We start from the raw sequence: 27,879 nt of genomic DNA, 5'->3' as shown, positions 1-27,879 counted from the left end.
TTTTTTTTTTGCCTTAATTACAATCTCTTTTTTTATTTTTATTTTTATTGAAGAATAAACAATTATTCTTTCATTTTAGTTACCTTTCCTGTAATTTGCAGAACTATTTGGAGCATAAGTAATGGAATTTTTTTTTTCTAATTTCCCTTATGATTTTCTAATATATATATATATCAAGGTTCTTCAATGCATCAGAGGTTAGGCGAGGAAAGAAAAAAAAAACACTGCCATAGGTTGCTGCGAGTGACGTCACTCATGTGACACGGCACATCGTGAATTTGCTATGTGAGTTCTAAATAGTAAATGTAGTAACAAATCGGAAATACTGGGCGCATACTTTCCAACTAAGTATTTTTTAAAACAGATGTTTATTTTAAGTTCAGAATTCGTAGAAATACCGAATAATCGTAAACTTTACCTCCATTTCCTAAAGAAAAGCATTAGAGTGCGAAAAAGATATTTTAGTTCATTAAAAAAAAACTAAACATAATAAAAAGCGCAGCGTCTTTCATTATTTTGTAAGGTATATTTTAACTTTATAACAGTTATTTTAATTTCAATGTCCTTTCCCATCGATTCTTATTACCTCTTACAACTTTCTACAAGAATGAATTTTTAGAATCGCGTCGAATAGAAATGAGCAAGAAGCAGTATTTAAGGAAGGTTCAATTTACTTCGCGAGACAGAGAACTAGTAATACTGAGTAGCGCGTGTTTGCCTTTGGGCTAAATCTCTCTTGAAGCTGTTACGCTCGGCCGTTTATTACGTGCCTTTTGATATTCGCGGGCTAGTTTATATTAAGGGCCAACTACGTTAGATTTGTGTTAGCTTCGGCTAAGTCTCTTTTAGTTAGCTCTAATTTAGTTCTTGTTTCTTACTTTGAGTTCAAGCCCGAGTATAGCGCCCAGGAAAGCTTTGTTGTAAGCCCAAGAAAGGGGTCAACTGTTCCTCCTATTTTCTATTTTAAGTGAAATAAAGAGCAGTTAACCCTTTTTGAGTCTGCGACTTTTGTTATTTGAACTCAGCGATAAGTCACTTAACAGTTCCCTAGGTTCCTCGACATTTACTTTAGCAGAATAAGTGAGGAACTCTACAATTTTTACATCGTATCGTAAGCACTTAATGAAAATAAATCTTATTAAATAGAACGCCTGAAAACAGAACTGCGAAAACCATGGTAATAACATAATTAAAAAGTGTTTTCCCATTTTTTTATTGCACATGCATTGTTTTACATAAGCAAATTTTGACATTTCAAGAAAAATACATGATAATAACTTTCATTTTAAATTACACAGCTCAAGGAATATATATATATATATAATGTTTTTGAATCATCAAGCTCATGTTTAATAAATACGAAATTCTTCATAATTTCTGAATGGTATGTTTTATAGTAAAGTCACTATACGTTTAAATAAAATTTTTTACACATTAGTTTTCTATTCATAAATTTATTTATGAAGGTGGTTTTTTTTGTATAATTATTATTTTTAGAATTTAGGAAAAATGCATGTTTTCATTATTATTTGAAAGTACTCCTTACACAGCTAGTATGTGTATATTGACGTTTATCCCACATGACTATTTATTACAGCATATAGTCTTCGATGTTTACACTCATTTCTTTCTTCTCTATACGAAAAAATGAACTCTCACAATAGATTTGTAAATAAATGAGCAAATTAAAAACTAAAAAGACTGAAAGTGTTTGCTCTTTTTTAATTCCGTTTCAGCTCGCATACATATTAAATATTTTTAATAACTACAGTCAGACTGCTTCTTAAAAGTATTTTTGCTGTACTTCGAAATAATGCTCAGTGTTTAAATACTTGTTTTCTTATAATTTTTGTCTAAGGTAATTGTAGTATCTCACTATTGCAGATTTACAAATGTCATCTACATTCTTCTTAAAAACTTTTTTATTTGGCAGCAGTAAGCGTATCTGATTACCTGTGAAAATTATCCTAAAAATTTTTATCCTCATTCTGCACTTGTTTGTTTGTTATTTTTCTGAAAGTTACTTAATATTTTACAAGAAGCAGCAAGTTCAGTATAATATTTTCCCTTCATTTAGTTTACAATACAACATACTGAACCTCTTATTTTCTTTTTCAAAAATCTTCACATGCTGAGCTAATTCATATCTCTCATTGGACGTATACTGATCTGCAAAGTCTATCTTATCCTGTAGCACTTTTTTCCGGGGGGGGGGAGAAAACGAAGCCAAATTTTGCAAAGCTTGTTTTGATAAATACCAGTAAATTCGGTAAATACTTCTATCTGGATTGCCTTCAGTTGTTTGGAGTACAACAAATATAACTTACTCCTTTTTTGGAAATTACTTTTACATGATGATGATGGAAGATGTAAAGTTGGGACAGAGTTAGCTTTCAGTGCCCTTTTAAAGTTAAGCAAAGTAATTCTGCTTTTAATTCTTGTATGCAATGCAAAATATAGAGGACATTTTCTTAAATTTTTTATATTGAATTTATCTGCTCTTTTGCAGTGAACATACTTGGAACATGATGATATGTAACTCCCTGAATTTTAGTCTTCTTTATGTAACACTGGTAGAACGTTACAGCACACTTTGCCATTTCGAGCACGGTATAATAAGAAACTGAACTTGTTCGCACAAATCAGTTCAAATTATGGGGCAACAAATGTAAGCAAAAGCTCAGCTCTAACGAATGGAATCCACATGACATGACGTCACGCACACGCGGCTCAATTTTCTCCCTAAACTTCGCATCACTTGTGAGCCACCCCTTTATATACGTATAATATTTAAAAGCGAAAAACCCAGTTATGCACTACAAGCTTCAATAATTCAGTGGCAATATTTATTAAATACATAATGCAAAGTAAATCATAATCATATTCATACTGGAATAATGAAATAGGAAAAAACTTGCAAATGCAAAATACTTTTGTTAAAATAGCTAGTAAACAAGACCTGTTTCAAAATCCCCAGACAAACCAATGAGTTTAAAAATAAAATTTTGATCAAAAATTATCACAACAGAAAATTTCCTAAAATAATGAACACATATAAATTTTAACCCCCCCCCCCCGATACATCTTCATCAGCGGATTGGTATAATGAGAGAAGTAAAAGCCTATTTCTGAACTGACATGCACAAATATATACAAAATTAATCGTTAATTAGTAAAATATAAATTAATTCAAATTAAGTTGATGTAGAGAGAGAAATAAATGGGAAAAAATCTAATTTAAATTTTCCTAAATTAAGATTAATTTCGTATATATTTTTGCAGTAGTCATTTCCAGAAGCAAGCTTTTACTTCTCCCACTATTCCAGCCCTCCTGATGAAGATGTAACAAAAGATGTAAAATCCATTTGCCTTTACTAGTTATGTGAACAAGATTTGAATTTACTTTATTTAAGTTGTATATATACATGTGTGCGTGTGTGTATGTGTATCAGACTAATGGTACTTATTTTACAATTTTACCCAAGATGGCTTTTACATTCCAGCCTGCAGGGGTTGGAGACTGTTCAGAACACAAATTGCTTTGTGTTTAATTTTGTAAATTTGTGTCTTTATCAATTCAGAAACAGGCTGATTCATTTACTTCTGTCGATACATAGACTCCCTGAAGAAGATGTACCAAGTGATATAAATTCTTCTTTTTTGCATTTAATTTTTGATTTTTGCACTTGTTGTTCATTGGATTTTGAATCTGGACTCGTTTCCTTTTTCTTCACAATGATTTATTACTTTTTAAAAATAATTTTTTAATTTCTATCTACTCTTTATTTCAAATTGAACGCGTTTTGAATTGAAATTTTTGTTGTGAGTAAATATATATACATACAGAGAGAGAGAAAAAAGTTTTATTTTAAAACTGCAAGGTCAGTTTGCGTTCTGTTTGGCACCCATTCAAGCAACCACATATCCAAGTCGGCACTTTCCCTGCTTAATGATTCATCGATATTTTGACTTTCTGCATAGAACTTATAAAATCGCAATGTGCAGTGTTTTTCTGCACTGTATTTTAAAATTTGTAAAATGTTGGCTGATAGTAATGGTAGTAAGTTATTGGCCTAGAGAAGGGTGCATAAGAAAAACGGATGAGCTTTGTACGAAAAGCATAACAGAATTTTGTAGTCTTACATTGCATTCCTTAACCAATATTACATTGACGTATATGACATCAGGAGTATATATTATTATATTATTTCAAAAGCAATTTAAATCTTGTAATGAATTTATATTTTATCTCTGGCCTTTATATTTTTTTTTATATCTGGAATTTATATTTTATCTCTGAAAACTTATGTGTCGCACACATGATTTATTCTGTGTTTAAACCGCGAAGATTACTTGAAAACAAAGATTTGTTAAGTAAAAAGCAGAGATAAATGGAGCTGGCTGGAGATTCCCTAGCTATGAAACTTATCGAAACCTGATATACAGATGGATTATGTTCAATAATATTTACTCTTAACGCACTTTAAAGTAAATGTTGAAAATTCCTTTCTGAGTTTTCTATTTAGTTCCTGACTTCGACGCACTACGCACAGCCATCTATTAAGCTTCGGTTCATAGCAAAAATAATGCTTTTTTCTCAGCCTTCATTCATTCCTAAACGGCATTCTTCAAATAAATGTCGTCGCTGAAACCACACAAATATTGCTTCAGCTTTTGAAACAAAAAGAAGACATTTAGAAAACGTCCTGATGAATATTGTGACAGAGGAAGCTGTTTGCTAAACACCAGTCTGTGGTCTGTGGATTTAAAACCTTGTATTCTGAACTTTGACTCCTGCTCAGTTTGCTACGAAATTTTACATTTAGGGTTAGATATGAGTTAAAATGTTAGTATGAAAACATTGTTATAGTGGAATGTTTTCGCATTTATTTAATAATCAGTGTTTAAGGAAATTTCATTTCTTCCCTCCATGCTCTCGTGATATAAGTGCAGCACGTCTGGCTGCAAGCAGAAGATTAGAAACTGGAATCCTGTCTACAGCATAGCGCGTCTTATTTCTCGCGGCAAAAATTTTTGATATGTGTAGAGTGACACCCAACTAAAAATTATGGTGGACTATAATTGGTCACCGCATTTGGTTTCTTGCTTCCCCACTCGCCCTTTAAATGGGGAGGAATATAAGGAAATTTCCTTGTCTTCATCACATGCTCTTGTCGTATAAAACCGCTACTACGTCTACAAGCTACCGTCAACAACCCGTCAAAAGAATATTTCTCAGAATTTTTAATTTAGGGATATCTGAGTGGTTGACGTATACGAAAATCAGTTCTCCGGAGAAATGGTAAGAGGGATACATCTTTAAACGGAACATTTTCAGTTTAGTTAAAAAAAGTCGGGTGTAGCTAGACTGGATACAGTTTTAAAAGAAATATGTTTCGGCTAAGAACCCTCCGATTGTAGGCAACGGTCAAGCTCATTTCTCGAAAAAGTTTCTTCAAGCCTTACGCGTCGTTAGATGTGATAACCCCATAAGTGGTAGCGCTGCCGCCCAGAAGGAAAGTGGTTAGCGAAGTTGACTGCTGTACCGAAGGACCCGGGTTCGAATCCCGGAGAAGGCACGAATGTATGTAAATGTATCGTGTCTGTGCGTCATGGGGGTACTGTAAATATGCAGCCAGCCGATAGCCCTCTCGAGAAGTTGGTGGTTGGGGAAGTGGGATGGGGAACCCTCGGACCTGCCCTGGGGTGGTCTCCTTCAAAACTGGGACAGAACTGAGGAAGACCGACTGTCACCGCATGGTGCTCAAGACCAAGAACAGAAGCAATCTAGTACTCCTAGCCACGATAATAATTCGTGGAGTTGTTCTGAATTAGACAAGTGAGATTAGTAACAACAACACTGATAGCATCTCCAACTAGCAGTCGGAAGATCTGTAGTTCGAATGAGAGCGAGGGCTATGCTCCAATTTAGCTTTGGAGGGGGGATACCTAATAGCTTTATAAAGGTTCCTTACTCATCCCAAAAATAGTTCCAAAAACCTTTAGCCATAGGGTCAGGAAAATCCACTATGTGCCCATAATATATGTAGTTTTGTTTCGTTTCTAGGTCACACTGATGAAGCCGCATTTTGTCTTTCTCCACTTATTATATGAATAATAAGTGGTTATGAACAAAAACAGTTATGAACAAAAACTTTTACGGCGATTATCACAGAGAGAATTATCGAGAACATTTCAGGCGATGTAGCTTAATTTCTAAGGTCAACGCTTTCGATACGCATCAAGAGACGCCTTTCGATATCCCTAACTTTTCAAGCAGGGCTTTTTTCTCACTCATCCAACACTGATGACCTTGCCCTAGCAATCTAAAAAACGGTTACTGTTTTATTTTCTGTAATTGAGAATTAAAGTACACAGTTTTTTAGTGGTCGCGTTCATGCTGCGACTAAGCCTGAGATCATATTCAAATGAGGCTCTTTAGTGTTTTTAAACATGGCAGCCCAATATTTGATGGTGTTACATGATATTCATGTATCATGATACACTGCAACCATACATAGTTGGATATTCGTTTCTGTTATCAAAAATTCAATCTCTTCAACTTACAACTTCTGTAAATTAAATAGCAACACCTGATGTGTGCTTTCCTTTTTATACTTTCATAGAATAATGAAATCAGTTCACCACGTTCATTATTCTACAAGTATTGGATATGGAACTTTGACTCCTTCTCAGTTTGCCAAGTGACGCGTAAGGCGTCACTTAAGTTTAGAACTGACTGAAAGCTCTTTGTATGAAAAAAAAAAAAAAAAAAAAAATTAGGACTTGGAAAAAAAAAAAGTTAACCACATAAAATTTAGCACATTTACCAACCTCATTTCATAGGCATGAATAAACATGATATGCAATTTTTACTTTAAAATAAGCCCACCAGCGGCCGAGCGGTAAAAGACGCTGAACACTGGTAGTTCGGTACAAAGTTCGAATCCCGCGAACGGGCTGGCTGCATGGGCGTTTTCGTGGTTTTCCCCGCGCGTAACGTGTATACGAGCCAGTTTCTCTTAGAAAGTCCTCCACGAAGGATCCCTCCCTTTAGGCAGATAGCCCTCGTATGTTTTGCCATAATTAAATAATCCAATCAATTACTTTAAAATAAAGTTATAAAACTTACATACTAATAACTTCAGGCGTAAACCATTTTATAATAATAATTAAAAAAAGATTACAACAAAAAATATTGAAACATCTGAAGAAAGCAAGAAGGAAATTTGTAACTGGAGTAAAAACCTAAAACATTCTTTTCGTCAGTTTTGTCTAGCAGATTTCTCAAATGTTTTCGAGTTACCAATGATTTTTAGTATTTTTTTTCCCTAGATATACTCCATTCATCAGTTTTTCTTCTGACACCTTGTACCTCAGGTACTTTTTTTACTCTCTTTTAAGACACAAGGTTACACTTGATCTAGTAAAGCTATTTTAGACCTATAACCCTAATAGACGTGAAACCGGTTATCGCTATGTTTGAGATAAACGACAAAGCCTTAAGAAGGTTATAACAACCTTTCTATTTAAACAAACTTGGAACATAAAGCCAAGCTCTTATGCTAAAATAATCACAACTCGAGGTGATTCAAATAAGTAGAACAGTCTGATTTAAATTAAAAGTTGGACAGTAGTCACAAAGACTAAACTAGAAGCTTACAATTAAATACTAAACTAGAAGCTGTCTCTATACTTTTACCGGCGCGTCAGTATTAAAGTATCCACGGCGAGAGGACCGAAGAACCGAAAAATTATAATTGCTAGAGCTGACAGAAACTAGCTGCGTAGCGCGCAAATGCCAGAAATACTCTTTTTATCTCAAAACCAAAAACCTCAACTAAAATACATATAACTGATTTACATTTTAGTGGGGAATACAGAGAGGACAAATTATAGTAAAGACTGAAATTATAATAACCGGTGATTTAGCATAAGATACCCTACAAATACACGGAAAGTTACATGTTGCCCTGAACTGGAAATATTAGTACTAGAAAAATCTAATCGTAATATTAATCAAACACATCAAATTCAATGAACAGAAAAAAGTAAAACGACAGGGATCAAGTTTTATTATTTTCTTTTAATGTGGGTAAAAATATTTAATATTCCAATAAATTTTGTTTGTTACTTCTAAGCAATAGATTGAAGGATAGCAATATTGACTCGGCGTTGCATTTGGATTTATAACCTTACTTTAATCAGAGAACAACTTGAAGTTCTCGGTGATTCCAGAACTCCGAACAAGTTAACCACTCCCCCCCTTCTCAAGTTTGGCCAGGTTCATCATTATTTACCTCGCCTCTGATCAGCAAGGTCATTTATTTTGCTCAAATTATTTCATCTGCACGTGCACTGTAAATACGAAATTTCTAGAAGATGTATCTTAATTTAATTAAACAATGATGAATATCCCATATTGCAATAATATTTATAAATACTTATATTATTTAACATTTACCTAGAAATTACTACGATGAAAGGTTTATATTATTCCTTAATCTTGAATTTTTTTCATTCAAAAAAATTTCTTAAAAATTTCTTGAAAAGGGTTCTTTGCGTTCAGACTGCACTAATTCACCGATTGTTTTGCAATATGTTGTCAGGTATTTTAAGATAACGTAGCGAAACTCCAGCTTCAACTGGTTCTAAGTATGACACAACCTGCAGTTTGATTTATAAATTACACCGAAATGCTAATAGATTTCGCATTTAAATCTGTGTGTAAATATCTCACTAACAATCCTTTTAAAGAGATAACTCTTGCTAAAATTTATTACATGCAAAATGGTTATATTCTAGAACTAAGGTTTATCATAAATATGTAAGCTGAAAATTTTAATTTTAAGTAAAACGTTTACGCAACATTCTTCCAAAGATCCTACTTTAAATTACAAATAATTCACTAAAAAGTGGTACTGAAAAATAATACGAGTTTTCTCAGAATTTTCAGGTAAATCATAAATTCATAGATCTTTATCATTCTTAAGATGACGAAAATTAAATTGGAGTTATTCAGCTTGAGCAGGAAAAAAAAAAAAAAAAAAAAAAAAAAATTCGATATCATTTTGGTTAACGGAACGTAGATTTACATTTTATTCCACTTGTATTGTTCAGTCATGACTCTGAAGAATTATTTTCTTTTATTTTTGTTTTAAATATATGCAGCAAACGAAAAAATCCTTATATTTAAAAAAAAAAAAAAAAACTCTTTTTTATTGAGCAAAAGCTGTTGATTTATAAGAGTTCGGATTAAATGAATGCTTGTAGGGTTTTATGCTTATTGACCTATTATTTTATCATTTTCATGGTTGCTATCGTTTCTAAGTGTTGAATCCTAGGAGTTCGACCTGGGTTCCATCTCAAGCAAATGGGTTGGCTGCTTGATTGCTTTTCGTAGTTCTCCGCACGTGTAAAGTGAATACGAACCAGATCCCTCATAATGTCCTCCACGAAGGCAATCCTTCCTTCAGGCAAATGCCCTCTGCGAGCTTTGCTCTATTTTATTAAACTAACCTACTGCCATTTCTGCTTCAATAGCATATTAACTACTACCTGGCCTAAACACACACAAGTAATAGCTTGTAAGGATTATGTTAATTTTATTAACAGTTAAATTTTAAGTTAAAGTTCCTTTCCTGTCAAATTCTTAACTTCAACTAACTACTTCGGGCCAGAACGTAGTTTTGGAATCATTTTGAATACTTAAGGAGGAGAAGCGGTATTTAAACCGCGAAGTTACTTGCAGAGACAGAGAGAATCAGAGTTTTTGATTTACGCGCGTCTGCCTTTTGGGCTACTCTCTCTCTCTCTCTCTCTCTCAAAGCTGTTATTACGCTCGGCCGTATTCAGGCCCTTGATAAGCTTCGTAGTCAAATAGAGTTAAGGGGCCAACTCGATCAGAATCTTGATAGCTTCGGCTATATTTCTTTAGTTAACCTTAGTTTTAGTTTAATTTTTAGTCTCTTAAGTTCAAGCCCAAGTGTCAGCTTTGATTGTACACTCCAAGACGGAGTTTTGTAGATCTTATTGAAATAATAAAGGGTTAGTTACCCTTCCATCTTGTTTCTTGTTACACGAACTTAAGCGAATATTCGCAAACTAGTTCTCAAGATTCGTCACTTTCTACAGTAACTGAGAAATACACTAGTGAGAATCTTACAAGCTTAAGCAAATAATGTCGCCTTCATAGTCCGGGAGAAATCCAGAACCGAGCTGAAGATGTATGAAACTCAGACCTCTCAGAAGTTTTGTAATCTCTGCAGTGCCTTGAAATTGACCACCTCGGAAGACAAAAACAAGACCTTTATAATTCCGAAAAAGGGAGTCAAGAAGTACATTATTTCAGAATCACAATCAGCAATAGCAGCATTAAAACCGTGAAATAATTAAAATACCTTGGATGAAATAATTAAAATACCTTACATGGGATCGAAGATTGACTTGGATTCCCTACATTAAAAGAATTCAAGGAACTTATTAGCCGCATTACCCTGAGACTCTGACAATTCCATAGGAACAATTTCGGACTAAATTCGCATTCTCTATTCAACTGCCATAGAAAAGAATGGTTACATACGCTGCTCCAGTCTGAGCTCAGCCGATGCCAAGGGAGGATAGTAAAATATCTTCGCAGCGACCAGCACCCATTTGCGTTAAACATCACAAGAGCATTTTGCATAACAAACTGTATCGGTTAATGTCCTGGCGGGTCTAACACCACTCCATATTCGTGCTGAGCAAGAAATAGTAATTCAATAAATATTTCATCTTCGCACAGCGTAAGGTGAATCATACATTTGCACCGTCATAACATCCCAAGCAATAACTATCAGGTCATATATATGTATATACGAACAGATGACGTATTGAAGACAAAGTTGAGATCGCACTAGTTTATCACTAGGGAGAAGAAATCTTACATCTATGGAAGCAGAGCGACTAAGCGATAATAACACTGTGTTTCAGGCAAAAGCAGGTGCTGTTGCCAGACCTCTCCATTCCATGACTCAACGAAGCCTTCAGAACATCACCATCTACACAGATTTCTGTTAGTACTCAACCATGACCACACTACTCGTATAGTTACGCTAAAAAAAAAGACTTACGGTAGGCATCAAAACGCTCTCCTGGGAGAAAACTCATGCTAGGATGAGTGGAAACTAAATTACTGATAGATTAGCCAAGGAAACAACATCATAAAGTATTCATTATCCCCATCTAGCACTTTGGCCAAGCTCATACTTGAAGAAGCAACTGAAGCGCAAAGCCCCAAGGGCGCCCCAGTACTACAGCACACCAAGTAGACGACAAACGCAACATCACATTCCAGCAATTAACAAGATTCATTATAGGACATGGTCTCTTTCCCGCATGTTTTAGTAGACAAGGCGTCAGCAACACCTGTATCTGTGCCTATGGAGAAATTAGTATCCCGGACCATTATCTTACCATTTGGCCACTTAACCAGAGAAAACCACCTTAAACTCCCCAGTAACAATATACAAGCATGCCGCAAGTTTATTGTAAAACAACGTCATCTAGAAACCAGGATCACCCAGATTATCGCTAAGCTTCCAAAACTTGGAGCTGACTTATGCCTTGTTGTATAATTTTTTTTTTAATTTTATCTAGCCCTTTTTTTGGAGGTAAATACGAATAGTGCCTGGAATAAGAATTTAATATTCACTCAGATTGTTTCTAGAAGTTTAACTCCATGTACTACTGCTGTATTTGTATGTCGCGCAGTATACATTTGTAAACTCCTGTAAAGTCTTGTTTTTGTAAAGTGTATTTGTAATGTGTAAGAGTATGTTCTGCTTTAAAATAATTTAAGTATCTCAAATAATGTAATAATTATGTCCTGAGCCATCAACGGCTACAATATCTTGCAATGTTAATTTAGAAGTCAAACAACAAAAATCAGCGTTATATTTTCAAATTTTCACAGGACTAGTTTCGATGGTTTTACCGAGCCATCATCCTCAGCTGCGAAAGCGCAAATGAACGAGATAAGATATAGTGATTACATAAAAAAGACTGGACAGAAGTTAAGCTACTGGCGCCATCTGTAGATGAAACGAGAACTAAAACATATTTTCCTTAAAGGCTGAAGACAAAGATGGATTGGAATTAGTGTCATTAACTATAACAGAAAGATTTTTTAAATGTGAAATGCCATTTTTTTAATGTGATTTGAAACTATAACGCTGATTTTTGTTGTAGACTTCTAAATTAATACTTGTTTGGCATGTTATTGTATCTTAATCTTACAATGTTATCTGATATACTATCTTCTAATGCTAGATGTGCGAGGACGCGATGCAGTACCAAACGTCTTGATAGGATGATGGTGCCTCCCGTCAACTGTCACCTGTCATTTCTACTTTCGCTCTTTCCACTAGTATGCAAATTAGATAAAGTATATAAGAACAGAGTTCTTGAAGTTGATAAAGATTTTTTGGCAGCGACCGCTAACTCCTCAAACCAATTTCGCCCACCTACTAAACTTTACCTAAAACGGCTTTAGTCTTTGATATCCGTGTTTTGCTCGTGTGATTAGAAAGTCTGAGCCAAAGCTTACACTTTGCCTCCTGAAATGTATACTTTAATTGAGTTTTACTTTGATTTTCATGTTTAAATCCCAAAAGAAACGATTTTATTCTGCTAATTACACGAGTTGTGTAAGTTAACGTCTAATAAAAAGTTCATATTTCTAAACCTTTTTTGTCAGTTCGTAGTTATTTATCTGGTTGAGGTAATAAATCGCCTGAGTGTCTACACGGAGCCAGGCACTCAACTTGAATAATGCCTGGAAACTGAGCAAATTTTAGTTTAGCCCACAGCAAGATTACAAGCTGGAGAAATGCCGACAAGCCCGATGGAAGTTTTCGGGTATTTGAGTAAATGCCATGCGAGCTTCGATGAAGCCACTGTCAATTTTAATGGTAGGAGGTCTCTATTAACTTTTGTGGAATTGCTGGAAAACCATCGTATCCAATTAATGAGCAACAAAAATTTACCATAGCAACATCCGTTTTAAAGGGCCAGGTTTTGAATTGATTCAAATGCGTCGGGAGACGTTCGTTAGATTAACCTGGCAGTGAGACAGAAAAAAATTGTCGTCTTTAAAGCTGCCGTATTGAAAGCATTTTTGGCAGTAAGGGGCATGGCTCGGTTGGTGTTGGTGCTGTTCGTGAAGCACAGAGTGCTAGGCGAAGGACTGACGCCGTTTGTGCTGAGGAAAGATAGAAATTGTTAAACTGTTGTACGGCAGGAAAGAGAATGTTGAAATCATTGCCAAGGTTACTACTGCACGTGGCCAAGATTGCTAACTTCACTTGTAGGATTTTGTTGATTTGAGGAAGTCCAGTAAATTGGAAGAATTATTTGAGATGGCTGAAAAATGTGAGAGCAGTATAGTGGCTGAAAGTAGTCGTATGCGGAAATAAGATAATAGGTTGTGAGGTTTATCTATTTATTTTTAACTAATAGTTCATTTTAAGTTTGACTTTACTATTCTCTTTTCACACACGCTTTTCATGCCAGAATATAAATGAGATAGCGAGAGTTTATTCTCATTGAGGTAGAACGAAGTGCTGTTTAAGAAAAAGTTTCGGAAGTTATTTTTACAGCGTGTCCGGGCCACGTTGTGCTGTGATTATTAGCGACTTGCGTTAGCGGCATTGATACGTTCTCGCCATTAGGCCTGCCTCTCCCGTTTACTACAAACCAGAGGTCTTCCTGCGCGTTAAAGCATTCTGCGAGCCGTTAGGCTAATCTACCACACGTTAAAACAGAAGTTTTGGCTGCCTGTAACGTAAATTAGGTCATTTGTTAATTTTATGCCTGAATAAAAAGGTCTATACACCCTTCTTCTGATATCTGTTTAGTTTCACGTGGCTAGAAGATGGCCTGTATTCAACAATGCATTTCAAGAGGCCTTTTAAAAGTTTATGTTCCCAAAGAGACATAGACTTTACAAGGTAGCTATGGAAAGTAATTCGGCACAACAGATAATAATAAATTCGGCGGGGGAAACGAAGGATGTGTAATAATGTAATAATTATGTCCTGAGCCATCAACGGCTACAATATCTTGCAATGTTAATTTAGAAGTCAAACAACAAAAATCAGCGTTATATTTTCAAATTTTCACAGGACTAGTTTCGATGGTTTTACCGAGCCATCATCCTCAGCTGCGAAAGCGCAAATGAACGAGATAAGATATAGTGATTACATAAAAAAGACTGGACAGAAGTTAAGCTACTGGCGCCATCTGTAGATGAAACGAGAACTAAAACATATTTTCCTTAAAGGCTGAAGACAAAGATGGATTGGAATTAGTGTCATTAACTATAACAGAAAGATTTTTTTAATGTGAAATGCCATTTTTTTAATGTGATTTGAAACTATAACGCTGATTTTTGTTGTTAGACTTCTAAATTAATACTTGTTTGGCATGTTATTGTATCTTAATCTTAGCACAGTAGCTAGTAGAGTAGACAAGGTGGCGATCACTGCGGTGGGATGAAAAAGGGTTTTGAGGGGAAGGAAAACTGGGTGTTTGAGAGGAAGGAAAAACGGGCAGTCATCCCCAGGGATAAATAGTCCTTCTAAGTCTCTTCTAAGTCCTGAGTCACCCCAAGACAAAAAAAAAAGGCCTCTCCAATTTCATTAGCATACGATGTAGTTGAAGAATGTCGAAATTATTTACATGCAGGTTATGTTGAATGAAATGCATTGTTGAATACAGGGGCACAGAGAATTTTTAACAGATGCTTTAAGACGTACAGGTTGTTTGAAGTTGTAGGTACAAATGTCGTTAAGAACGAAAGACATTGCGTTTTGTTTTACGTAGTCAGGATTTTGCAGGCAAAAGGATATTTTTTCTCCCCCTGAAAGCAGTAACAGTGCGCATTGATTCTCATGCCAGTATCTAGTTGCTGTGATTTTATGATAATTTCCTTAATTATTGGTAGGGTTTGTTACACTTTTTAATTTTCTATAATTAATAGCGAAATGCCACGGTTTACGATTTATGGGAAGTAGATTTTTCTTTTTGTGACGTAAAACTACAGGGAGTCTACCTAGAATCTACCTGTAGATTCTATCGTAGAGTCTACCTGTGGATATTATTACTTTATTCTTAAGAATATGCTTTTCTATTACTCCTTCGTTCACCGCATCGTACAGATAGGGTTTAGTTTCATATTATACTGATAGGGTTTGCTCAACATCGATCTAACCACATTATCTTCGTTATGAGTAACTACATGCATTAATCCTGTGTTCTCGTCAAATAACGCCAAAAACGGTCTTCCCAATTTCAGAGTCCTTTCTTTTTCCTCCGGAGGCAGGTTTTGCTGGTATACCCGGCTGGTGGTTTTGATTCTTTTTTCCTTCATACCATCCATTTGCAGTTGTACAGTCTTCTCCTCAAAGTCAATGCACCTACCTGCAGATTTCAAAATTGTTGAATACAGGGGCACAGAGAATTTAAAATTTGAAATTATGCAAAATATTCTCCTAAAATAATGAATTAGATTTTTTTTAAATGTAGCCCTTAATTTAATGCTGTAACTAATTTTTGGTCACTTTGTAGAGACATTAGGTATTTTTTGAAAGCAGGAAAAGTGAAAAATGAGCAATGCCCTCGCCGGGACTCGAACCACGGACCTCTCGAATACGCGTCGAACGTGCTAACCACTACACCCTGAAGGCATGCTAAGAAAGCGGGAGAAATACCTTATAATTTGATTAACTTATTAATTATTAAATACTACATTTCCATTTTTAAATAGTGGTAACATACAGAATCAATTTATGTAATGTAAATAATATACGGGAATTCGCAAGATTTTTTTAAGGATACTGCATTTTAATCTGCGCCAGGAGTAATTCAAACCAGGTATTTGATAGATTGTGGGGCAGAAAATAATTTAAATTGCAAAACAGAACTAACTTAAGTGAATTTACAATTTTACAGTAGAATGCTTTGAACAACTTTTTAAGTTTGTTTTAGTTTGCCATCCAATGCATTCCTAGTTCTTATCTTCGCTTCATTGCCCATGATACATTAGTTTATGAAACAGTCTATACTGATAATATTGGTATGAGAAACGTATTATAGTAAATTGTTTATTATTAATACTCGTATTTTAGGCCTCAGACAAACATTTTCTTCGTGCTCTCCTCAGATAAAATGCCAGATGCATACAAAAGAAGTGAATAATCGTGACTGTGTCAGACTTGCTGAACGAACTTATTTGATTCCGAAATTTTCTTGTAAAACTACCAGTAAATTGTGAATGCTTTCCTTTTAAAATTCATCTCCTTTCAAAGACATTTCATTAGAAGCTATTCGAATTCAAACACCTAGACTTAATATTATTAAAAACTGGAATTTTAAATTGCAAATATTAATCATTCAAGCATAGATTAATTATAATAAGCTAATTTGATAGAAATAGGGCTCTCGATTACTACGATTTTCTTAATTCCAGATTTCTGGCCTTCATGAAATTGATGAAGTTTTTCTCTGCGGTTACAGCGATGATGCAACTGAATATCAATCATATCACACTGATGGCAAGGCTCTGCAGCTGAACTTCGTTACCGTAAACAAAACTGAAACTCGATATCATTCTGGTTTTATATTTGTGGTAACATCCTATGTAAAACGTAAGTCTAAAAGGATATATTATCTAGAAATTTGAATATTATAAATATTGAAAATTTATGTATTCTTCATTAACATAGGCTTATTAACTTTTTAATAGATTTGTAATTCTTCTGCCATAGCTAAGAAATATCTAAAAGTGCTTCGTAATTAATGCAAATATTAGCTAGAAACAAGCTAAAATGTTTTAATATTGATGAATAATGATATCGCTCTTTTAGTAATAATCAAGAAGGGCAGAAAATTAAAATTTCACACTTGAAAAGCACAATAAAAAGTTGCCTGGTGAAAAGAAGTCAGTAGTGAATTAAATATCTGGAAAGAGATAATTAATACAGATAGGAATTTAATCATTTATTAGAGGGGGAAGAGTTTCCTTAATGCACAGCACTATAAAATTTCCAACCAAAATTCTTTTAATACTTTTCTCAAAATTAACTAAACACATTGCCAAGAAAGCAAGCATAATAAATACACTGCTCGACATTGAAAATGCAACACCAAGAACGAGTGGTCAGAAATTTATGCAAATTTTAGAGTAGACGCACGTCACTGAGTTATGCGAATGATGTGAAATGCGCAACTCTCCGACGCACGTGAAGTAAAATATAAGGGAAGGAACGTGCAGAATGGGCAATATTCGTGTCGTTATTTCTGCCAGACGAATTATCCAAGAAACTTGGTTTTTGTCCCGGAGGATACGTGTAATAGGAGAGAATGCCAGACCGCCGTCAACGAAGGCACTTCCAGCAGATAGACGATTTTACGAAGGGTATGGTGATCGGACTGAGAAGGGCGGGTTGGTCCTTACGTCAAATCGCAGCTGATACTCACATGGATGCGAGCAAGGTGCATCGGCTAAGGCGATCATGGTTGGAACAAAAAATGTGTGGAAGAAGGAAGGGTGCAGGTGCAGCCAGAGTGACGTCAGCACGCGTGGATCAACGCATCCACCGACAAGCTGTGGCAGTTCCGCAAGTCACTAGTACCGCGATTCTGCAGCATGTGCAAGATACCCTGGATATTCCCGCGTCGACCAGAACCATTTCCCGTCGATTGGTTGAACGTGACCTGGACTCACGGCGTCCGTTAAGAAGACTGCCATTGACCCCACATCATAGACGCTAACGTTTAGAATGGTGCCGGACTGGAGTGATGTGGATGACAGAATGGCGAAACGTCGTGTTCTCAGATGATTCACGCTTCTGTTTATCCAGTGACAGTCGCTGCATACGTGTGTGGCATCGACGTGGAGACAGACCTAATCCAGCAGTAACTGTGGAACGCCCCACCGCGCGACAACGTGGCATACTGGTTTGGGGCGCTATAGCCTACGATTCCAGGTCACCTCTAGTTCGTATTCAGTATTCAGGGCACTATGACGGCCCAACGGTACTTGGATAATGTACTGCGGCCGGTGGAAATCAGGGGGTGTTTAATGCCTTCAGGGGGTGTTTAATGCAATTTTTCAGCAGGATAACGCCCGACCACACAGTGCTCGCATCTGCCAACATGCTCTGCAAGATGCTCTGCAACAGATGCTTCTCTGGTCACCGTACTCTCCTGACCTGTCACCAATCGAACATGTGTGGGACGTGATTGGACACCGTTTGCAGACTTTGCCCCTGCCTCGTTCAGAAGACGAACTGTGGCAAATGCCTGAAAGGGAATGGAGTGCCATCCCTCAGGACACCATCCGCACTCTTATTGACTGTATGCCTAGACGTGTTTCTTCGTGCATCGCTGTCCGCGGTAGTACTACATCCTACTGAGCCGACGCCGTTCACGCCCTGTATTCTGACTATCATTTTGAAATAAAGATCACTTATTGCTGCTTGCTGTCTCTGTCTTTTTCCAAATTTCGTCACTTTCTGACCACTCCTTCTTGGTGTTGCATTTTCAATGTCGAGCAGTGTATAATTTTTTTCCCTGTTCGAATTATAAGTTTAATTTTCTTTGATACGAATTTAAGAATGACGTCTTAGTGTCACCAGTGCTGAAGTAATACACAAAAGAGTACTATGAATTACACGGGAATTCAAATCTGGACTGAGATCCCTAAGAAACCAGTACACACTTCATTGATGGGAAAAAAAAAATCGAAACTCAAATTCATAAAAAATCTGCGGCATTTTTTTACCTATATATAAAAATTACATCAAAACTGTTTCGATCGTTATCAGTTATGAATCATAAGCAACAGGAATTTGGGGGGAGGGGCGGAGAAAAGTTGTATATTTAATTCAAAATTTCAGGGCTTCATATAATAACAGTAAAGCTCACAACCAAAACAGCCTTTCAAATTACACTAAATAGCATCCTCCGTTTTCGAATACCTTCAGCAATCGTTTTTATACTGTATAGAGGGGACTTCTTTCATTGTATTTGCATCTTTATAAAATATTTTCAATATTTTTCAGTATAATTATTTTTATGCATGCTGCGCAGCGCCCTGTCGCTAAAAAGTTAACTAGGTAATTATCTCCTCTTTCCCCAAAATGGCTTCTTGCTTGAAAATTATTTCCTTCAATTCATACTCCACTATGCCAAATTTTTTATTTTGATAAAGTCTTTAGGCACTATATTAGAAATCTATGTACCATATGTTCTCGAATCCCCCCTTCTTTTTTAACTAATTTTATCGTCCGAAAATTGAAATTATGCGAGCAATTTAATTTCTGAAGAAAACGGCTACAGTAAGAACGTAAAAAATGAAAAGTAGTTATAGAAAACTATTGGTAACGATCAAAATTATTTTTAATAGAAACTTGCATTCCAATAAGAACGCATTGTAATATTGTTGCGTGCGTACGGCTTCATAATAGATTTAATGCACGAGTCCAATAATAAGTTAATAAAATTTATTCTTATCAAAAGAAATATAACAGGACTCTGGAATTTGGACTCTGGAAAAATATTCGTGCAAGTGTTCACAATATCACGCAGTAATAATCAGTAGTTACACTTCAACTACTAAAAAAGTTTTAAATAGAACGCAATGCACAGCGCATTTAAAAAGTAAGCTAATCCGATTTATCTCCAAGTCACGTGGAACTACAACTCGCAACAACAAAGCAGCTAACTGAGATGCTCTTTGTCTGGCTTTTTATAGATGTCAACCCGTCGCGAAGTATTTCTCATATTTTCTGTTTCTGGACATTACTGGAAAGAATTACTGGAAAGAGAATGGAAATGCGGTTACAGCTAACATACAAAGAATCTGTATAAAATACGTTTCAAATAGTAAATTTAAGGGAAAATAAAATGGATGAAATGCTAATATAAAAAAGCAAATACAAATTGAATACGCTGAATAAAAATAAAAACATTCAATGGAATACAATTTACCAATAAACTAGCACTTACAGAAAAAATCTATGTACAATAGAGAAAGGGAAAAATTATGCGAATATTTAAAAAAATTTCAGAATCTAGCGCTAAAAAGCTAGGGAGAAAAATAAGCGAAGGATGTACAGTATATTCAACTTTATCTATTTCTTCCAAGTTCGGATCTTCATGCATGCATCCTTTTTCTAATACACGTACGGTAATAATTGGAAGTATTTTCTCTTTTGATTCAGTATAACTTAGCTAGCAAGTCATGAATATAAATAGATTTTAGTTATTTAATAACAGACTGACCGGTACTCTGAAAGTCATAAACCGCGGTATAATGACTTAAAAAAGAATTATGTATCTACATATAAGTAAAGAAATACAAATGCAAAGGGGACTGCAAGAAAACTGCAGTGTAAAATAACATAGTGAACGCCATATAGATAACAATATAAGAAGAAAGTAAACGAAGAAGTCTAAAAGACGTAAGGATTTCCAGAAAACGCGAGAAAATACCTTAGTTGGGGGATAGGTGATCTGAAACTGAAGACTCAGGAGGAAAAAAAAAAACTTAAAACAATAATTAAAGCCTGCAAGACTAGGAAAAGATTTTTTTTAAATAATTGTTAGTCAGTAATTAAGATGTAACATGTAAAATTCCAGTGAAGAATTTAGTTTAACTCAAAACCCTAGGTAGAGTAAAAATGAATAAATAAATGTGAATCCTTCTGTACACAGAAGAATTCATGCTCGCAGAATTCGCTTCTATAAGGTACCTGAAATTTAATTAATAATACTCGAGCGATAATAATACTTCACGCGATATATAAAACGTTTTGTGATTAGTTAATGCTAGTATTGAATTCCTTCGAATTCTGGTGCGATTTTTTTTAAAATTCCTTGAATGTTGAAAATTCATAAAGATTTGAAAAAGGAGAACTTAAAGCAAAACATTTCTTTGAAACTGAATCTTGAAAGGAAATAGATAAAATAAATTATTTAATGAATCTATTGATTAAAAATCATTGAAAAATAGAATATCTTTTTCTTCTAAACAAAAGGCAAATCGAAAGAGAAGGACTGATAAGACTTTTAACAGTGACTGCTTTTGTAATAAGAAGGATCATGGAGGCGTAAATTATTTATAAATCAGCGTTACACCTATATTTTTCCTAAACCTTTTTTACATCTAAAAAAAGGAATATTTCAATACTTTATGCTTTGAATGTAAATTAAATTATTTGTCATAACTTTTGAGATAGATGTAAAATCTATTAACTTCATTAATATTTAAAATAAAAAAGAATAATCAGTAAAGTGTTCGTATAATTTTAGAAGATACGGCAAAGTGGGGTTAAGTTTAGCCTCCAGTACTACCATGACTCCCTGCACTTTAAGTAGATGAATCTGCGGTATCTATAGGAACATAAAATTAGGCAAAACACCAACCTGTTTGTCGTCGAAATTGATGGAGACTTGACAAAAATCCACGCGAAAGACAAGATTGTTGTTTTGCTTAATTGTATATTTTACTGAGAAGTGCTTTTTTTTTCCCCCTCTCTTGATCTATAGAAATAATTATTCATCAAATATGGTTGACACATTCGAAGTCCTACAGTAAGATTTTTTGAAGCACTCAGAGTACCCTCGTCGAGAATTGACTCTGGAGCTTCAGATTATCGAACCACTACACCATTAAGCATATGAATAAAAGATTTTTAATTGTTCACATCATAAATGCAATCAAAGTTCTACTTGTCTACTAACAAAAGATTGCGGCGTCTTCCTGATGTTACAAGGTAACTCACCAGTCACACGTCACTAGTTAAGTAAAGAACTACTGCCAGAACTTTGGCCGGTTAAATTCTGAAAAATTATAGAACCAGTCATGCGAATAAAAAATAAAGGATTCCATACTTTCGGACGCGTGAATGTTTCTTAGAGATTGTGGTTAGATAATAATGTCAAAACAAATATAAAAGAGTGTTTCTTCGAGGAAACTTTCACATTTTGCGTGGATGGCGCGCTTGAACCTGAGACTTTACAAGCTCTGACACGTTCTTAAACACCGGACTTTGAGAACTGGCTGAGCACCAATAATAATCGCTTAAACAAATACAATAACTTATGCTGTGAATATATTGTAATCCTCTTATGGTATAATGACATCATGTATTACGTTATTTATTTCACTGTATGCTTCATCTGAGCATCTTTTAAAAATTGAACATTAACTGGATTTTATATGCCTTAATACTTTTGCTTTTAGGCAGAATGTAAATTTTTGTTTAGATAATTAAAATGTCGGCTTCAGTTATGTTTTCGTTTGGTTTAGTGTATTATGACAAAGCACACTACAGCTATCTATTTAAGGGAAGGGATGCCTTCGTGGAGGACTCTCTAAGGGAAAATAGCTCGTACACAAGTTAGAATTGGGGAAAATCACGAAAACGTCTATGCAGCCAGCCCGTTCACCTGAATTCGAATCCAGGTCAGAACTACCAGTGTTCAGTGATTTTACAGCTCGGTCTCTGGTGCGCCGCCTTTAGTTATGTATGTATATGTTACGGTGAAACACCGAAATCTGGAGAATGTCGACTTTCCCCGGTGAATGTCAACATTCACATAGTCTCTTGGTGTATGTCCGAAATATTTTCCAAATACTCTTATTTCTGACTTACACCGGTCAATGTCGACATTCACCATGTACTAATGGTGAATGTTGAACATATAACAATATTATATTTTCTTTTCCGTAATTCAGTCGCGAATAAACGCATTTGAGACTTAAAATAAGAACTTAAGAACATGATAACCTAAAACACACAGTACATTCAAAATGAGAAAGGAAAATAATAGAAGTTAAAAACTTACTTAATTATACAGTACGTTCTAAATGAGAAAATAAAATAACAGTAATAAAAAACTTACTAAATTATGTGATTCAAATCTTATTTATTGCAACAACTTAAACTATTATGGCACTTTATGACCTCTCTCTTTTCGACTTTCACCAGAGCATATCTGTGATTGTAGACATACACCGATGAGGGTCCGAAAATATAAGAATGTAGTGAAATATTCGGTCTTTCACCGACGTATTTGGTGAATGTTGATATTCTCCGGTGAAAGTCGACATTCTCCAATTTCGGTCTTTCACGGTAACATATACACTACGAAATGTGATTTTTAAAAAATAACTGTAAATGGTGCATTATTCAGATCTATTTCAGGCAATCTAGAAATGAACTTGATGTGCGTGTTGTATTCCTTGGTATTCGATCCTCCTTTTGAATCAATTAAAGAGCAAGATTATGTAATTTTAAACAAATAATATTTATTACCATTCAGTTTTTGCGATGAGAAATTTTTATGATCATCAAGTGTAAATTCTATGCATACTTAATAATATAACTCACTACATATTCATGTAACAAAACAAAATCCTTCTTTTTTCTAGTTCACTACATGTGCGAAATAAAAATGTTCCAGTGCGAAAATTCTCGTTGTATATGGAAGGGACTCACATGCGATGGTCATAACAATTGCGGTGACCAGAGCGATGAATTTCCACATGGCATGGCTAATTGCGGTAAGTAATCTATTTAATTTTCATGCCTCTTTCAAACTGCCAGTCGCTGAGAGTGTAAGATTACTAGTAAAAATTGCCGCTGTTTTGTTTCAGTTCCGAAAGGATTAAAAACAAAACAAACAAAAAAAAAAAAAAAAAAAAAAGACTGTTAATAATAGAAAGGATCACTAGAAAGATTCCAAAGATTAAGATTTGAATTTGTGCTTAAAGAATATAGATTTTGGTTTTCTCAGGTAGCGCAAACTGGACTAACTCTTGTAAAGGCTGGTGGCGAATTATCGCTATGTCTTGAAGTACCACAAAGACAGGGAAAGTGTGTTAAGAACCCTTTTATTAACTCAAATAAAGGTTAACAGACGGCATCAACTCGTTCTTACAGAAGCCAACAGACAGGTGGCAGGTGACAGCAGGGCCGGACATCCGAACGGCTTGCAAAGACTAATCGGGTATAGTCCGGGACCCGCTCCATCTAGAGCATAACATGTTTACGACATAAATACCTAGCGTTGCATTACCTACACGACAAGAGGGCATTGCATGGCAACATAACATAGCTCAGCATAGACATGACATGGCATAGCATTTCGACGTGACATAGTAGAGAATATAGTCATTGCATAGCGACATAACATATTTACAACATTAAATACACAACGTAATGTAACTTACACGACTGGTGGACATAGTATAGCGACATCCTGTATACTTGATGTCTGCTTTAATAAGCCTGCAAAATTCTACCTAATGAGCAAGTTTAACTGGCATATTCATAATCAGCGAATGAATATTAGTGAATATTTAATGTTTTTACTTCACTTACCGTTTCAGTACATTTCAGTGTATTTATGAGTTTCTTCAATAGTTTAAAGCGTCTAATAACCTCAAAACAACCATAAGACTGTCAGATGATTAATTGTTCTGTCTAACTTCTAACTAAAAGGATCATAACTCAAATTGAAGGTTTTAAAATAGAAGTTATTTATTAACATGTCAACTCGAAGGTTAAGCAAACTGAAAAGTAAACAGAAATAAAACTCGCTGCTTGAGGTCATTTCAGGTCATGTGTTTAAATTCAAATATAATTAGAAATGCAAATTCAACACGCCGTATTAAACTTAGTCCTAAGATTTCAAAAAGGAAGCGATTGCCCAAATCTTAGCCTGTTATTTAAGTTCAACCAGCAAGGAAGCTAAGCAGAACCAAAGAATTTGTTAGGGAGTTTGTTTATAATTCCCTACAAATTCTTTAAGCAGAACTAACGGTCAGCCTATGCTGCGGAAAGATCTCGCACTCTAAACCAGGAACAGTCCAAGGTCCGTAAAGTGATTTTACTAACCTTGGGAGTAGTCAACCTAGTCCCTAATAACGCCCACTAGTGCGCGATTTAAACTTTCACGGTGGGCGGTGCAGGGATAAATAGATCCTGGGTCCTGGGGCAGTGGAGGTTTGTATCCGATAATGATCAAGGAAGATCGAAACATGCATGGATGTTGTATAGGTACTTAACATACCCCTTAAAATTTAGTTCTCTACTTGACCATTCCCCCCTCTCCTGTTTCCATATATTTATACGGTTTTGTTGTTTGTTGATGAATTTTCTGTATATTAAAATTTTATTATTGTAAATTACAGTATGAATAAATGCATAAATTTAATATATATTTTTTTCTAAACCACCACTTAAAAACTTCTTTGCAGCTGCGTTATATTAAGTTACTTTGAACGGTGGGCAGTACAAAAATTTTACTCCCTACAAAGTGGGCGGTAAGTACAAAAAGGTTGCCTACCCATGCTCTAAACTCAAGAATTCTGCTTTTATTTACGCTTTAACTAATTCGCATTCCAGTTGGAGTTCACAAAAGTCATCCAAAATAATAAGATAACTGAGTTAATTAATATAAAACTTTACATATTTAATCCAAAATAATAAGATAACTGAGTTAATTAATGTAAAACTTTACATACTTAATCTCCTGTAATTCAGTAATGTGATCATTTTAAATTGCGACGACATTGTTAAGTGAAACTAATTTAATTAGATTATAAGAATTGATAATAACTAAATGCATGATGTTTTATTAAAACTGTCTTTGAATAGGATCTCTTAACCCTGGAACAATAGCAGGAATCGTAGCTGGGTCTGTGATTGGCTTCCTTGTACTTGTCTGTGTTTCTCTGGCCTGCTGTAGATGTTCACGATGCAGCAAATCCCAGACCACTGAACGAGAACCTGTACTTATAGAGCCTACTTCAGATTATGGTTCTGGCACTGCAAGAGGTAACATTCAAGAACCTGAAGCATCTGAACCTAGTTCTTCCTATGGCAGGTTTCCTGATCTACCACCACCATATAAACCGTGAAACCTTGAAATAAAATTTAATGAACAGTTATTTTTTGATAAATTATATTTTGAACTTACTACTGCACAAGCTTGTGAAACACATTGCAAATAGCAAATAAGTAATTTTTAGCAATGTTTGATTTTTTCATCCTTTGACAGATATTAAGTATCCAGAATACTAAATAGATTATCCATAAACCCGTTCTTCTATTTTAAATTTTTTACACTTATTTATTATGTTGCCGTTCTCTATAAAACATGGAAGAGATCAGATATAAATAATACTTACTCTATAAGGGAAGTGATATTAGTAATTCTAATATATTTAAGAACTTTGTTCAAGATATTAATAACAGTTTCTTAATATTCGAGTGCTTAAAGAACTAAAATGTATTCTACTACGAGTGCATACATTTTTAAAAGTGATGTAAAATATCCAAATATTCATAAATATGTATATCACTAAAAGTTCCTGCCAATGTAAAACAACAATGCATTTTATTCTTATAGATTTATAGAGCTTTAAAGCTCACTAAGCACTTTCATTCTTTCACGTGTCCCACATCTCTTAGTAAATGCTGCCTATTCAGTCATCATATAGATATAATAGAGATGCTATCTCCGCAATCTCAATCAGTAGTGTGGTGGAAACGACAGCATGTCAGATTATGAGCGATTTTGACTGTTATAACGACAGGTGTAGTGCTTATGAGATGAATCGTTTCATTTTGAAAATATGAAAGAAATTCATAGTCTCAAATTTCACCACTTTTAAGCGTCAGCCTGAAATACACAAAATCAGCAAGGTTATACAACGCACAACAGCAGTGTATTAGTAGAAAGGTCCTGAACAAATCTAAGCTGGCTGGCTCCATCATAGCATCCAGCTGGCACTGAGATTTGAGCAAATAGCAAAGACATTAAAATGTTGTGGTCAACGAAACATTCGCTGTGTTCTGCGAGATTTAAAAAACACGGCCCATTCGGATGCCCATAATACATAATTCTAGGCCTTGCTTGGGCTTGAATTTATCACCATTTGGTGCAAAATGACTGTCAACATCCGATGAATCGAAGAATTACAGTACAAAGTCCGATAGTCAACTGTGGTTTGACCACCTGACTTTAAATTGTTGGTGAGAGACGATTTTAAAGTGCAAGCTATGGATCTCGAATATCGGCAACGATACTTCAGAAGGTGGCTGTTATCTGACGTCAATGCATGTATTAGGAAACCCTCGTTCATTTCTAGACCTGTTTGCCTAGTGGAAATTACTTTACTGTCTTCGGGGATTATCTAAAGGCTTTCATACCGGATATTCACTCAGAGGATGCGGCCTTTTTGAGCAACATAATGTTCTGTTGTGGAAGTCTGGAGTCACTAGATTAAAGCTGAAGAAGTGTTCCTTGGAATTCGATTGTGATTTAACCTCTTTGCTCACCAAATTAAAAATAATGGGAAGTGGGACGCTATTCAAAGTGCCGTCAGTGCCACGAATGCATTATCGACGAAATTTTTCAAAACTGTGGACTTTGACAGAACAATCCCCCTTTTTATTCCTTTCAAAAATATTCATAGAAAATTAAGTACATGGAAATCAGAAATTAGCAGCAATATTTAACGTATTTCATTATTAAAACAAAATGTACTCTAATTTGAAATGAACAGAGAAAGCATTGATTATAGAGTGACTATGGTTTCTGATTTAAAAGATGCCTTAGAAGCCGAAAATCATCTCGTATTTAAGAAAGTACATCAGAAAGAAGCTCTGTAAATAGAAAATAAATAATGCGTAATTTTAATATTATAATACAGTAAGCTTTGATTTTAATTTTTGTAATCGTTAACCGAATTACCTTAAAATTTCTTTCTAATGTAATTAATGAAAACTTGTGAAAACATTTCATTCAAATTAAAACTGTTCT

At 35.0% G+C, this 27,879-nt stretch overlaps 1 protein-coding gene across 1 annotated transcript in view; it reads left to right on the top strand.

Annotated features, from left to right (window-relative positions):
* LOC118181937 (uncharacterized) overlaps positions 1-26,002 on the top strand; it is a 51,058-nt gene extending 25,056 nt beyond the window's left edge. Inside the window, exons 3-5 of the mRNA XM_035351173.2 lie at positions 16,508-16,685; positions 23,480-23,611; positions 25,710-26,002. Coding sequence (XP_035207064.1) covers positions 16,508-16,685; positions 23,480-23,611; positions 25,710-25,972 — 573 coding nt within the window. The 3' untranslated portion in view covers positions 25,973-26,002. The remainder of the gene's footprint in view (positions 1-16,507; positions 16,686-23,479; positions 23,612-25,709) is intronic.
* Positions 26,003-27,879: the final 1,877 nt, after the last annotated feature.

Source organism: Stegodyphus dumicola, chromosome X1 (assembly GCF_044657685.1).
Source record: "Stegodyphus dumicola isolate Sdum_Otavi_A_Nest chromosome X1, ASM4465768v1".
NCBI lineage: Eukaryota > Metazoa > Arthropoda > Arachnida > Araneae > Eresidae > Stegodyphus > Stegodyphus dumicola.
Note: the sequence above shows the minus strand (reverse complement) of the source record. Positions and strands in the feature narration are given on the sequence as shown.